At 38.9% G+C, this 14779-nt stretch overlaps 3 protein-coding genes across 3 annotated transcripts in view; all 3 read left to right on the forward strand.

Moving 5' to 3' along the window:
* LOC144642613 (protein mono-ADP-ribosyltransferase TIPARP-like) overlaps positions 1-14779 on the forward strand; it is a 132064-nt gene that overhangs the window by 75695 nt on the left and 41590 nt on the right. The gene's annotated exons all lie outside the window — the stretch shown is intronic.
* On the forward strand, positions 5132-11789 carry LOC144643263 (uncharacterized). The gene is made up of 3 exons (XM_078502468.1): positions 5132-5427; positions 6391-6636; positions 11180-11789. The coding sequence occupies exons 1-3, from the start codon at positions 5191-5193 to the stop codon at positions 11678-11680; spliced, it is 984 nt and encodes a 327-aa protein (XP_078358594.1). The 5' UTR covers positions 5132-5190; the 3' UTR covers positions 11681-11789.
* Positions 13018-14278, forward strand: LOC144649491 (adenosine receptor A2b-like). The gene has a single exon (XM_078508995.1). It carries the CDS (start codon positions 13023-13025, stop codon positions 14007-14009), a length of 987 nt encoding a protein of 328 aa, XP_078365121.1. The 5' UTR covers positions 13018-13022; the 3' UTR covers positions 14010-14278.

A 14779-nucleotide genomic window follows, 5' to 3' on the forward strand; every position in this document is an offset into this window, starting at 1 on the left:
GTGAAATCGCCATCAGAAATCCAGGGAGCTTTGCTAGCTACAAAGATTCGTCCAAGCAATGAAGCTATGTAACAGCAATACGCCAGAACACAGCCGCTATTTGAGCTTTGAGGATTGTGTGATGTCGAAATATATTGTGCAACCTTGATCCTCGCTATGAGTATTCTCTAAGTGCAATACACGCACATCCCGTTGCGACCCTTTAAATTTTAAAACGTGTACTTTTAAGACTAAGAAATTAATCACTCTGTACTTTGTTGACTCATATCATAATTTACAAAATGTGCGAAAATTATATAATTTAACGTAAACGAAGAACTGCCGAATACAAGATAACCTAAAGTGCCAGATTATCCTCTAACTTCTCTATACTGTCTTGACAAGTTCAAGTGGGCATCAGTGGGAATGGTCATTTTTAAAAGAGAAATAAGTGTTGATTATAATGCGAATTCTCCCAAACAAAATTGTAGAAGACACACGAAGTAAAGTAAGGAGAATTTTGATACCAGAGACGTGAAGAGTTTGCAGTAATTTGATCGGGGAGCTGTCTGCCATGTCTGTACCTGGCCGCGGCGGTACTGATGCAAACATGGGTACTGATGCAAACATGGTAATACTTCTGCATTGCAACAGTTGCCCTCAAAAAATCAAATCAAATAATCAGAACTTGTCTTTGCGTGTCAACCGCATGATTGTGTTGAAGTCCTACTCTGGAGATCCTGATTTTTCAATGATCGTGCAGCGATTGAGAAAGAGGAGATTTATTGCGGGCGTGAAATTTGACGTTGCTAAAAATAAACACAACTTTTGCAATAGCCATCGTTGGGGAAGATCGCGCGAAATTATTGTACACCACAGATTTTTTCCAAGCTCCTTTAGCGCGCAGAGTAATGAGTTTTGTTGAAGGTGTAACAAAATCGATAGTTTTGGCTCACCAATTTCTTTTCGTTTAAGATAAAACATGTTGAAAATTTAAAGTAGCGTGATTTGAAAAACTTGCCGCCCTGTAACCCAGCCTGGTCTCTGTGGCTGAAAACGTCAGTAAAGGCTGGCTTTCACTAGCGGCATAATAAGCATAAGTACAAACATAACCATAAAGATAGTGAGGACATCAGTGACATAAGCATAAACATAAGAACTTGAGAACTAGCACAAGAAAAATCGAACACACTTGTCTTGTTCTTGTGTTTTGCTCACTAGGTACTCACTAGCGATCACCGCGACATAACATTAGCCATGTATTAGCCCCCCCCCCCACCGGGGGGGGGGGTTGGGGGGTTACTAGGGTCATTTTTTGTTGGGTATGTGCCGCTGGCCTCTCAGAACCCCTACCCCATTATAGTCATATTCTATGGCCAATTATAGACCCCATCTTAGTCACTTTTGGGTAAATGTAATTTTCACGACCCCAACTTAGAGTCACTTTCTGTTTTTGCGTCTACCGTATAAATCCTTTTAACTAAGTCATTCTAAAATGAATTGCCGAACACTTTACTTTACAACTACACTGTAAACATTCTGGTACATTTGCTTACCATACACAGGCATTTACAAACAGACCGCACGTCATAAAAAGTTGAAATGTAAACATTCTTCTTTAACGGTAACATTACACTAGCACTGACATTATAATAGCATTTTTGATGTGGATAAAAGCAATTTATAGAACTTTCAGATCAGAAAATTTTTCGGCGAATCTTTCCGTTTATAAATCACAACTTGCCAGAATTTTCTTACCCTCAAAATCCGGGAAAAGTGTAACCCCATTCTAGTCACCCTATAAAAAATGCTTGAAAAGGCGACCCCATTATAGTCAGTCGAGTGGTGAAAATGCGACCCCATCCAGCGGCACATCCCCATTAGTCCATTTATAGGAAGTGCCCCCCCGCCGCAACGCCCGCCGCAACGCACCCGCTGAAAATTATCATATTAAAAATCCCTTGCAAGCAAAGGACGCACTACAATTGCCTCATTTTAACCAAATTACGATGCTTTTCGCAGCGTTGCGAAAAGTGGAGGACAACCTCGTTCCCAGGGCCCCTCTCCCTCCCCCGCCCCCCAGACAGGAGAAGGGGCGGGAAGGGGGGGGGACCCAGGAACAAGGGGAGGAGGAGTCCAATCTTGCAACTCAACTTTTAGTCACACTGCAGGTTGCAAAAACGGGGTGTTACATCTAATTTTTTTTTTTTTGTAACCGGTAATGCAAGGTTTGCGGCGCGCGCGCTCGATTCATTGCGTATGACGTTGCAACATAAATTACGTGCGCAGCAAGAAAATGGAAAAATTTATTCAAAAAATTATATTTTCTAGGCCGAGTATTGAGCTATTATTTGAATATTGATTGCGCGCGCTTAGGACCATGTAGAAGTCGCATGTGTACTGTCAATCAAGCTCAAGTGCGCTAATCGCATATTTAAGCCAGGTATAGCATAATTGTACCAGCGTTTAAATGGTTAAATAAAGCTTTGTCCTTTTTGTTTTTCCTCCGTGCAGGTGTAGTAAAAGTATCCCCAAAGCTGTCGTCATATACTTTTATGTGTTTTAATACCAAATATCTCGCAGCTCCCTTACATAAAGCAAACAATAAATTGTGTATTTTTTACTTCCTCCCGCGTTTTCGTCTTGTCGTGTTGTATTCATTCCTCAGTCTCAACTTGTATTAAAACGTACGTTTGAAATCATTTTCGACATCTTCTATTTCGTGAAATAACGACCAACGGCCAAGTGAATAGTCTCAGTTAAAACGATATAAAGAATGCTTCCATGTGTGATAGGGTGCGTGTGTCAGTTTTCCTATTTACGATAAGCGTTTTTGTTTTCTTTCGACAATCTGATATTTAGATAATATCACTTGAAAATTACATTAGGAAAATTCGTTAAGGTCTATCAACTTGAAATGGCCAGCTCCGTGTATGTGTAGACATAAGATTCCAAGTAAACCAAACCTGATAAAACATGACGCTATCATCATTGAACAAATGCGCTTGCTCTGTAGATCATCATACTAGCTCCGCTAAAGTTTCAACTTTCTGCCCCTCTTGCCAGCCATCTCACCACGTTTTCTTCACATAGCGGGTTGGAAGAGGTGACTAAATCCGCAAGTGGAGGTGAAAAAGTCATGTGGTATGACAGCAATAATAGTCTGCCCTGCCTGATTTTGCCTCGGCGAATCTTCGGTGGTGAGTTCGGTGAAATTTCGCTCGAGATGTCTTTTCGCGCGCGAGCATCGCTTGAGTGAGTGCGCGGTCAATTCCGAGAGTCCACCGTACTTGGAAAAAAAAACTTTATGAACATCAGACCAACTGTAGTAAATAGTTCCTCTTTCATTCCGTACCTCTCGGACCCCGGAGAAATCCCCCGCGGCTAAATTCCAAACCCGTTGGATTCGACCTAGTGGCATCGCGCTCACTTTAAGCCGCAGAAATTTCTCCCTGTGATTACGAATCCACGTTGGTATTTCAGGGGCACTGGTGTTTAATATCACCCAAGTCCATAACCAACCGGGTAAATACCCGTATTTCCCTGAAGAATAAAACCTTTCCGATAGATAAATCTTTGTCACGGTACGGGACATTGATACTAACCGATATATTTCGTAAAACGACTTGAATGGCCTCTTCATTCGAAGATCAAGTTCGAAGTCTCTTCGAAGACGCTCTTTCCATAACGGGTCACTATACATAATGTCATCTCGTAATCGTCGACAAGTCTGACAAAGTCTTATTACTGACTTTGCGTCCATGAATATAGATACATATAAAAGGATTTCGTTGCTGAGGTTTGCAATGTAGCACTTTTTTGCCTCCTTTTCTTCGCCCATTGGTGTGCCATGCCGGGAAGCGAGGGCCATGTATAACGGCACGAAGCACTACTGCCTCCAGTGGCGATTTTTACCGAGTCAAAATGCTCGTCTTCTGCTGTTCTGTTCTTCTTTTCCTTAGAGATAATTTACTTTGTGCATGTCACTAGTTCTTCTCTGACGAGTCAAGTTTAATGAATGATGTTAATTATGTTAATAACCTTCATTGAGAGCCCTGTTATTACTGAAAATTAGATGATTACGATGACGTAACAGACTAATTATAAAATGATGAAGAACGAATGTACCGTCACCTTATTTGCTATGAGTGAATCACTTCTTTAAGGTCAATTGTCAGGTTTACATTCTTTTCTTTTTTGTCAATACTATTGTACACTATTCATTCATTTTCACGCTGTAAATTAATAATCAATATATATTTTTTGTAATTTATAATACACCGACTAGCGGTTTTGCTGTTACTTGAATGAAGATGGATGCAAAATATCTAAAACATGTAATTCAAACTTTAAAAAGTGTTCGGTGTCCCTTTTAAAAATTAGTTATGTCTATTCCGCACAATTTAATTCTATAACTGGTGTGAGTTTTATGGGTATGTGCCATATAAAGAGCGGATTTTACTTGAGTATTAGGGCCGAATCGCACTAGCGGACAAGTTTTAAATGCCATGACATTTTTGACAAAAACAAAATTGTCGCGACAAGTCAGAGACATCTTGAAGAGAACAAAAGGTGTAATTATTAGTACAATAGCTTTGCACGTGCTTCTGGCATCCCTGTACATTTCTCAGCACGGTCGTCTTGGGCAAACATTAAATATGCAGTACCACGCGGTAAATTTTTTTTAAAACAATTTGCATTTAAAGTACGCTTTGCGGCGACTTGGTTCAGTGGATTGTTTGTGTTCTTTGTGATTGGTCAGAGTGATTACTTTGATTTTTGATTTACAACAATCAATAAAAAACGCTCTATGTGCGACATAGTATAATTCCTGTCGTAAAGCCAGAACCAAAGTTATCACATCTGGCAAATCAAGATTAACGAAAATGACCCAGTAAACCAATCAGAGCTTGAAGCAAAAACATACGACCGTTGCCGAGTGCGCGCGCAAGACGAGTTACGGCTGACTCCTGTTTGGTTTAAACACAGTTCATGTTTGCTTTAATTCGTTGGGTTAGTGTACGTAACACGAAGTTTTTCTCACCTTTTGTAAAACTCAGTTAACGCAAAGGCAAGGCAAAACAAGCATCAAACGGCAGAACAGTCGATGGCAAGCCTCACTAGCGCGTGCTAAGCCAGCCGTGCCTTTATGACGAAACTGGCGCGCGATCATGTGCAAAAGAATGCCTGCAATAAACAAGTGAGAAAAACATGGCGGGTCCTTCTAGGACTTCTGTTTCTGGGGGAAGCCTCATTGCCCAGAAGTATCGTCTTTTAGGAAAGATTGGCGAGGGATCGTTTGGAGTCATATGTTTAGGAAAAGATATCGAGAGTAGGGAACAAGTGGCGATAAAAGTCGAGTCTCAGCAAACAAATCAACCACAAACGCTGTTAGAGGAAGCTCGCTTGCTCAAATCGTTACATCGCGTTGGTGAAAACGGCAATGCGGTAAGAATATCTCTGGAATTTTTCCTTTCAATTCCAACATGCTTAAGATAAAAAGTTTAAGTTGAAGGAAGCCTCAGAAGAAAGGTTCAGTAAAATAGGCAGTGAAGTATGCTCTAGAACAAAAGTTAAGCTTACTCCTTAGCACGGATGTGTACGATAGAATTTGGGAAGATTAACTGTTTGTTGTTTCGAAGAAAGAGTAATGACATGAAATGACATGTATTTTGCTTACAACTGTCCATACACTATGCTCAGGACGCGCCTTTAGTCTTAGGACTTGTACATGCATAAGCAGGTTCTATGCCTTGTTTAGCCATCTTGAAAAAAAAAATAGCCAAAATTTGTCAAGTTTACTGCAATAACAATCCATCCCAATCCTACTCATTCGAAGCCATCCTTGGTTTATTCAGTTTATGATCTGTACCTCTTTGGTGTTTATCCATATCAGCAAACTACTATTTGTTTTACTTTACTTACTTCGGCTCCTTCTTGGTGTAGAAGCACAGGACACGTCACAATAGAACACTGCCTCGCAAACCTATTGTTTTTATTATATTCCTCGTTCTTTTGTCCTTTTGTTCTCTATTGTTATAGGTGAACTGTGTCTTCGTACACGAAGTTAGAGCCCTTACTTCGCTTCGAAGGCAAATTTATACATTACAAAAAACTTACGGCATAGCCTCTTCAATGGACTAGAGTTGAACGATGGTCTGAATGTTTTGATAATTGAAAATTGCACATGTAAATAAACGTTCTACAGTATCCCTTTAACACAGGTTAAATATTATGCCTGGAGGCGTGCTCACTCACGCGGGATTTAAGCGAGCGAGTATGACATGAAAAGAAAGGGATTTATGTGGTACCCACCTCACGCCCAGGATCTCCTCGTTGTTCGGTGGCCGAGAAAACGCTGGGAGGCCTAAGTACAAGGATGTTAACCTATTAAATTCATTCGATTTCTAGGAGGGCTTTCCCCAAGTCCTATGGTCTGGACAAGAGGCAAACAAGAACATTTTAGTCATGGAGTTGCTGGGAGCCAATTTGGATCAATTGCTGCACAAAGTGTCAGGGAAGTTTAGTTTGAAGACCGTGATCCAGTTAGCTGATCAGATGATTGACAGGATCAAGTTTGTTCACGAAAATGATTATTTACACCGGGACATCAAACCGGAGAATTTTCTAATGGGTCGACGAGACAAAACAGATAAGGTACGCATGCTGAAAGGTTCTTGTTACAGGGCGGCTTTAGTATCGGTTTTCACTGAGTTAATATCCTAGGGGAATTGTTGTTTTCTTTTCATTCATTTTAAGGACACATAACATATATTAAAACAACAGGTAATTGGATTGGTATCTTCCAACTCAGAACAGACATCTTTTTTTTATGATACCTTCAATCTTTTCTTCTATTATTAAAAGAGCTATGTCCGGCATTTTAAGGACGTTCGCGCCAAAATTTTCTACTCGATAGATTTTTTTTAAAAATTTTTACTGCTGCCAGATAATGAGTAACTTCTTTCAGAAATGTAAAAAAAAGTTGGGGTCACCGACTTTGTTTCTGAGATAAAGCGTGTGGAAAACTACCCTGATTTTGAAAAATTGGCGCGCGTAATTCAGCAGTCTTTACAAGGCTTGTAGTTAAAAATATCGAAGATAGTGAACGGGGGCAAACGATCTTAGTCACATTTTGTAGAAGAGCGTCTGTTACGTAAATAATTCATAGTGTTGATATCCTTTTTGTAAGATTTAACCCTGAAAAAAAAGGCATTAAAAACTGACGTACGGCAAAACGAAAAACTCAAAAAGCGTAATTCAAACGTCAGTCGGACAATAAAAACAAACTTCCACTCGATAGATTTTTTTCATTTTCTCGCAAAACGTAGATATTAATTAACAAAAGTAATCCGTTAAGAAAAAAGTAGAGGTCACCGACCATTTAAGAGAGCAAACTCCAAGCGAAGTGAGCGGAACGGCTGCCCACCCTATATGTGCTTAGAAAATTTTCTCAGCGCGCGCGCTCAATGAATGGCGTGGCATGACATTGCGACATGAATTACGTGCGCAGTAAAGGCCCGGTAATACGGGCAACATTTTTGTTCAACTTGTCTCGCAACATTGTTGCATTTCAAGTTAAACGAATTGTTGCCCGTATTACTACCGCGCGCTCAACTTGTCTCGCAACAAATTTCGGTGTTGCAAGTTGCAGCAACATGTTGCACAAAGTAGATCTCGGTTCTACTTTGTACAACAATTTTTGTCAACTTGCAACACCGAAATTTGTTGCGAGACAAGTTGAGCGCGCGGTAGTAATACGGGCAACAGCTCGTTCAACTTGCAATGCAACACTGTTGCGAGACAAGTTGAACAAAAATGTTGCCCGTATTACCGACCTTAAGGATGCGCATAAACAATTAGCGCGAACGTCCTTATGTCATTTTTTCTTGAAAACAAAGAGTTGAAAACTAAGAACAAACCACAGGTAACACATTGTACAGGTATCCTGTAGTACAGGATTAGTCTTCCCTCCGGGGAAGAAAGACTGCCTGACCATCTAATAGAATACCACCGACCGGTTAGCTCAGTTGCCGGAGTTGAGCGCCGGACTACAGTGGGGGAGGTCTCGGGTTCGAGTCCCAGACCGGACCAACACTCAGGGTCTTAAAATAACTGAGGAGAATATGCTGCCTTGGACATAACATCTGCAAATGGTTAGATATTTTAGTCTTCTCGGATAAGGACGATAAACCGTTGGTCCCGTCTCTTGTATCTTTAGTGTTATGGTCAGCAGGGGACGTAAAAGAACTCACACACTTATCGTAAAGAGTAGGGCATGGAGTTCCCTGTGTTTTGGTCTGGTCTTTGCCCGTCGTACTGTGCTTACTGTGAAATGCTCGGAGTTATTAGCTGTATAAGCTACTCTACAAATCCGAGGGTAAAGAAAAGTGATGTATGTATGTATGTATGTATGTATGTATGTATGTATGTACGTACGTACGTACGTACGTACGTACGTACGTACGTACGTATGTATGTATGTATGTATGTATGTATGTATGTATGTATGTATGTATGTATGTATGTATGTATGTATGTATGTATGTATGTATGTATGTATGTATGTATGTATGTATGTATGTATGTATGTATGTATGTATGTATGTATGTATGTATGTATGTATGTATGTATGTATGTATGTATGTATGTATGTATGTATGTATGTAGAACCACTTCAAATGAAGCTGCTGAATTGAAGGGGAAGAAGGGAGCGCTGTTAAACAGAATACCGCCTCGCCTTAATTGTTACAGTTTACTGATTTAAGTTGCAAAAATTGTTTGGTTGCTTAAACAGCAGCAGAAAACTTTAAGTCACAGAGCAGGCAGGAAAAAAAAATTTTATCCAAATAATGGCTTTTCAGCACTTTTCATAACCGGGTTATTGCGAAAAAGGTTTTGGGAAAATTAAAGTATTAATTTTTATATATATGCCACATTGGTGTCTTCTTTAGGGAACCAGTATGACGGCTATAAAATTGAACACGTAGTAAAGTAGATTTAATCAACAATGCCATTCGCTTTCAAATCGTAGCTCTTAATCTATCACTTCTAAATTTTTATCAGGGTTTAGGATTGAAAAATGACTTAAATAATCTGTTTTTGCGACAATTTAGAAATACGTTTCAGAACATCGTAAATTTTATTATTATTTTTGTTTTAATTTCCGGAACGAAGCAGTCGTTATCGTTCAATTCCACAGAGCATTTCTTGCTCTCCCAAACATCCATCCTACGAAAACATAGCAGAAAACGTTTCCCGCTTCTTGAAAGGCTAGTAATTAACGCTACATAGCTTTTATCTGCGATCACTTATAAGATATGGAAAAGGTTAACGTCAATTGAAGTTAAGTTGAAACTGAGGCAAAGATGAATCGCGTGATTCAAAGACTACTGGCGTTGATAGTTAGACCTTGGCCAAGGGGTGTTTCTTCAAGGATTTTATAATATAAACGCTCAGGAATAATCGCCCTCCTCTGTGATTAAATTGAAGCTCGGAAATTGAAGATCTAGCATTAAAGTTTTTTTTTTCGATAAATACAGCCGGTATCTCCCATTTCATTATTTTCTAGCTAGAACCAGCCGATCCCCTGGGGGCATGTTAATTGCAAAATGCGGAAAATGAAACTCACGGTCTTGCTTCCAGCATCTTGAATGAACCGGCCTTAATGAAACATGACAGCTAGTTCAACCTGCGAGAAAAATCCCAAATAATCTTGTGTTCGCATTTTCTCGAAAACTGGACTCGTGACAAAATTTTAGTACATGATATTAATTCTGGACCTAAAGCGATAAAATGATATAATGCTTGCTACGAGGATTAATTATAATTGTTTCAGTAGTTTGCGGTTAAGAAAGGCTCTCTAATATACTCTAAATCTCAGTTTAAAAAATGCAAAACACCGAGTATGAGTATTTTCCATTGGTTGCCAGACAAAGATAGAGCGCTTTTCACTTGAGTGTCGAAAGAAATTCGTGTTTGCTTTGGTTTTGCATTACTACCCTTAGTGATTGGTTCAAGAATCTCTCGCCACTTTTCGCGCCACTGTCAATCAATCAGAAGTAAAAGCAAAAACCAGTCGTGACATGCTCGCACGCATTTTCCTTGCTTCAACCCGGCTCATGTATTTACTAGGTTCACGGGACCGTTTACGTCCTTTTTGATTGGCCAGATGGATAGCTCGGGTTTAGGTTTTACTGCACTCAATCGAAAATCGCTCTATTATCGGTTTGACTGAAATGCAGCTTGTAAGCCAATAAGAAGTGAAAAATGCAGTAACCGGAGGATTGTCATACCTTTCTAAGAATATCTTCAAATTTCACTCTTATCCTTACCCCTTACCCCCCCCCCCCCCTCCCCGAAAAAAAGCGCATTCACAAGGCTTGTTAAATGTTATTAATTTATTAAGTAAGTTGCAAGGGAAGTGAAACTTTCCCAAACAACTTGTTTTATCATTCTCTTTACAGTTAGCTTATAACAGTACACACAAAAACACCCGTATGGTGGGTTAGAACTGAGAAGTAGAAACTACGGATACATGTAGTTTTATCTGCTGATAGTTATCGCTGAATGCATGCACATTATTTACACTAATTAATATATTTATTAATAACTCGCTTGTCGTTAAAAAAAAATTGAAGTACGTCGTTTAATTAAGTTGCAATACTGTTCGAAAAGTTTGCCCTTTGACAGGCTCTGTTGTCCTGAAACATACTCTGTAATTTACCCAGGTCAGCCAATATCGCACGAGTGATATCGCACAAGCTTTTATCACTTGCAAATTTAGCCACCAGACTAAGAGAAGTCTCTTACTTATCAATGGAGCACTAGAAGGGAAAGTTCTATGATTCGTTTTCCTGTGACTCACGAGAAAGATCTCCGATCTGGATCAAGCTTGGCCTCCTATACTAACGCGCTATGCGCTTTGTGACAAGCTTTGATAGCGTCTGTATGAGAGAATAGATACCAATGAATTTGCTTGTAGTCATATCAACTTATACGACTGATGCCATGTCAATATAATATTTTCAATTGAACTGCTCTCAAGTGTTAACTGCGCGCAATACAGATAATGAGTTTTGCTTTTTTGTCTTCCTATTAATAACAAGTAGAAGACGCTTGCGTGGCCAATCCGATTGCGCTTTAGTCATTCATTTGGTTATGCTAATATAATATATTTCTTTTTATGTCCTATTTAAGGTCTACTTGATTGATTTCGGACTTGCAAAGAAATACCGGGACAAACGCGTTAAGCATATAAGATTTCGACAAAAGGAAGATCGCGAGCTCACCGGAACCACCCGCTACGCCAGTGTGAACGCTCATAAAGGCATGGAGCCAAGCCGAAGGGACGATTTAGAATCCATCGGCTATGTCCTCGTTTACTTCTGTAAAGGCTCCTTGCCGTGGCAGGGCCTTCAGGCACGCAGTGACCAAGAAAGATATAAGTTGATTACCGAGAAGAAACTTTCCATTTCCGTAGAACGACTTTGTCACGACCTGCCCAATGAATTTCAGGATTATCTCAACTACTGTAAGGGATTAGAGTTCGAGGAAGATCCAGATTATGAATTTTTAAGAGGACTTTTCAAACAGCTGGCGTTAAAACTAGAAATTGAATACGATGGAGTATTTGATTGGAGCCAAAAAGAGACTGAAAACAAACTTCAAAAAACGTCGCACCCAGATGTACCTTCGTGATTGATGTTGATAATTTTTTGTTAGGTTCGTTTATGAAATTAAAATTACGTTGTGCCTCTTTTAAAATCGTATTTATTTTTGTTGATTAAAAAAGTAAAAAAAGTACACACGCTCTTGTTAATTTTCTTTACAACCGTATAAATATTACTGTCAAATCACGTATTTGAAAAAAAATTAATAACGCTTCTGTAACTCTTCTTTCACCCGGAACTGAGTAATGTTTTTCACTTTTTTTAAAATTGTCGTTACGTTTATTAAAACCGCGACAGTGGTTTTACTATGGATATGTAATCTCAGTTAGCAAAGATTATTTTTTACGATTTTATTCCTCTGTTTTCTCCGTAGTTTTAGTCTTGTTTAAATCAAACACTCGAGAGAGTGTTTCATCACATTTCCGAACACCTCGAACTTACGTCAAACGGGTCTTTGGAAATTCGATGAAACAATTTTTCAAGTGTTTGATATATAACCTAGCCTCCTTCGCAGACTTTCTTTGGGCTCGTCACGCGTTTCTCAGTCTGCGTAGGAGGCTATATAAAATGTAAAACGTAAATAGCGTTAACAAAGCTCTAGGATTAAACTGTTTCCTGGTACGCAATCTAAAGCGTTTTCGATGTTACGTTCTTAGTAAAGTATTCAATTTATCATCATTATCTCAGCATTTGTCACCTAAAAAAAGAAAGAAAAAGCAACAGGATCGGACGTGCTATGTTATTAGAAGTGATGCAAAACAAGGTGTGAACATTCATGCTTTTATTTTGAGATCATTTGGTCTCAGACCTCCACGGGAAGTTCTTTTGTTAGTTTTTATTTTGCAGGTAAGATAAGATGAGGTAATACACTTTGAGACTACAAGATCACTTTTAATTAGAAATCAAGTGCTGTTTTTTTTTTTATTTTATTTAAATGACCAAAAAAACGGGATTTTCAACTAAGGACTTTCAAGTGTATGATGAGCGAAATTTAAAGGAAACGCCTCGATTATTAACTGCTAAAGTAAGTAAAAAGGACATATTCTTAAAAAAATGATTTATGCGCATTAATAGCTCACAGGTGCACCTATATTCGAATAGAGGATTAGTTTGTTTCTTTATTATGAAACATTTGACTGAAGGGAACGGAAGCAGTAAATGTACGTCAGCGCAATGTAAAAGAAAACTAATTGCAAAAAATGTCGCAGATTAATCAAGGAGAATAAAATTTGTGCTCGTTTAATTAAAGGCATCGGAGTACAGACAAAGTTTCCTGTCACAAGAGCAAACGAAGAAGTTATTTCTTTCTCTCAGTTCATCTATTAACCAACAGACGAGCCCTTGCGGATCTAGTTTCTTCGACTCTTCATATGGAACAGGTTTTTACCATTTGGATTCTCTCGATCATCAATGCAATTTTGTCAGTTGCAGGAACGATTGGAAACCTTCTGGTGTGTTTTGTGATCTACCGAAACGAAGAACTTCAAACGGGTGTCAACTACTTTATACTCAGCCTCAGTGTTGCTGATTTAACGGTTTGTTCCGTTGCTCAGCCGCTGTACATCCACTATTTAAACGAAGAATGGAACACTCGAGACTTTGAAACTTTCAAGCTTGTTTCGTATATTGCTTTGCACGCTTCGTTTCTCAATCTACTGCTGCTAACGATCAATCGGTTACTTGCGATCTGGTTTCCTTTCGACTATGGTACAGTTATGCGCGGCAAAAACATCGTCCTGATCGTGTGCATTGCATGGATTTTTTCGGTCGTCATGGCGATCGCGTTTATCTCATCCCCGTTAAAGCAAACTGCGCCATATTTTCACTTGACAATGCTGCTTATGTTTCTTGTGATGTATCTGAGGATATTCTGCATCGCCAGGAAGCAACGCCATCAAATCGTTTCTCAATTTGAGTCTATCGCTCATAACTACAGGGTGACCAAGCTGCGTGACGATCATCTGACAACGCGAACTTTGGCGATTTTGATCAGCGTGTCCGTTGTTCTTTTCCTGCCCGATCTGGTGATCCAGCTTACTGGAAGCAGCGACTACACAAGATTTCGCTCGTCTTTCACGACGATGTTTTTGAGTTCGTTTTTAAATCCTTGTGTTTACGTGTGGAGAAGTGAAAAGTTTCGGCTGGCGTTATACAAGACTTTAGGTTTGTCTCGCTTCGGTCGTCGATCGCGGAAAATAAACATTGCAAAAACTAGAACAGTGAATAGCATCGAGAACTCTAAGAGTGTACCAACGAACATTGTCACCGGCAAAGTCAGAGTCATAAATGTAAAAGCATTGGAGTGCACGGAGAATTGTGAAAATCTGGAAGAAAAACTGCCTGTTTTTATTCCATAGTAGAACGTTAAAATGTATCAAAAAGTTAGAAGTGGCACTGATTAACCAGTAATTTTAATTTAAGTTTATTTTCCTTGAATGTAGTCGATGTCTATTGAAATTGTCTAAACATCATTCGCTTGCACCTGAATGTAATAAACAATTCGTAAAAAAAAGAAAATAACAATAGCAGTCCTTTGTTCATTTTAAGAACTTCTTGTCAAAGCTGCTTTTAAGATGACGGCTGCTGCATTGTCATGATTATAAGGGATTTAAATTTGCTTCTCTTTTTTGTTAATATATACAGCACATTATTTTCTTTGATGTGAATAAAACAAAGGCAGCTTGACGAGGTAATTTCTTTTTTTAGATTGACCACTTGCTCAACGGAATCTAAGAGACGATTTTCATTTATGCCGGAAGAACCTTAGTTCCACCTGTCATCTATGTACCTTTATAGCTTATTTTGGCTCTCAGTCTTTACAACGCTGTTGTTGGAAATATTCTTTTATGGCTTAATCTATAAAGACTTCGTCACTAGTGTTTAAAAGTTAATAGTTTTGTTTTGACGCTTCACACTATTCGATCGCGACGTTTGCGAAACTGGTAAGTCAAAACAATGTATCTATACAAACCCGACACAATTTTTCTCCACGACGTGTGTTTTATAAATATATATAACTGTTTATTTATTTTTTTGCCAATCTTTTACTTGATCGTGGTTGGATTATAGTAACATAATGGAACACTTACATTTACATAATTTATTTCCTTCTCTGTCATTTCGATTA

Source organism: Oculina patagonica, chromosome 1 (assembly GCF_052425735.1).
Source record: "Oculina patagonica isolate OP01 chromosome 1, crgOcupat, whole genome shotgun sequence".
Lineage (NCBI taxonomy): Eukaryota > Metazoa > Cnidaria > Anthozoa > Scleractinia > Oculinidae > Oculina > Oculina patagonica.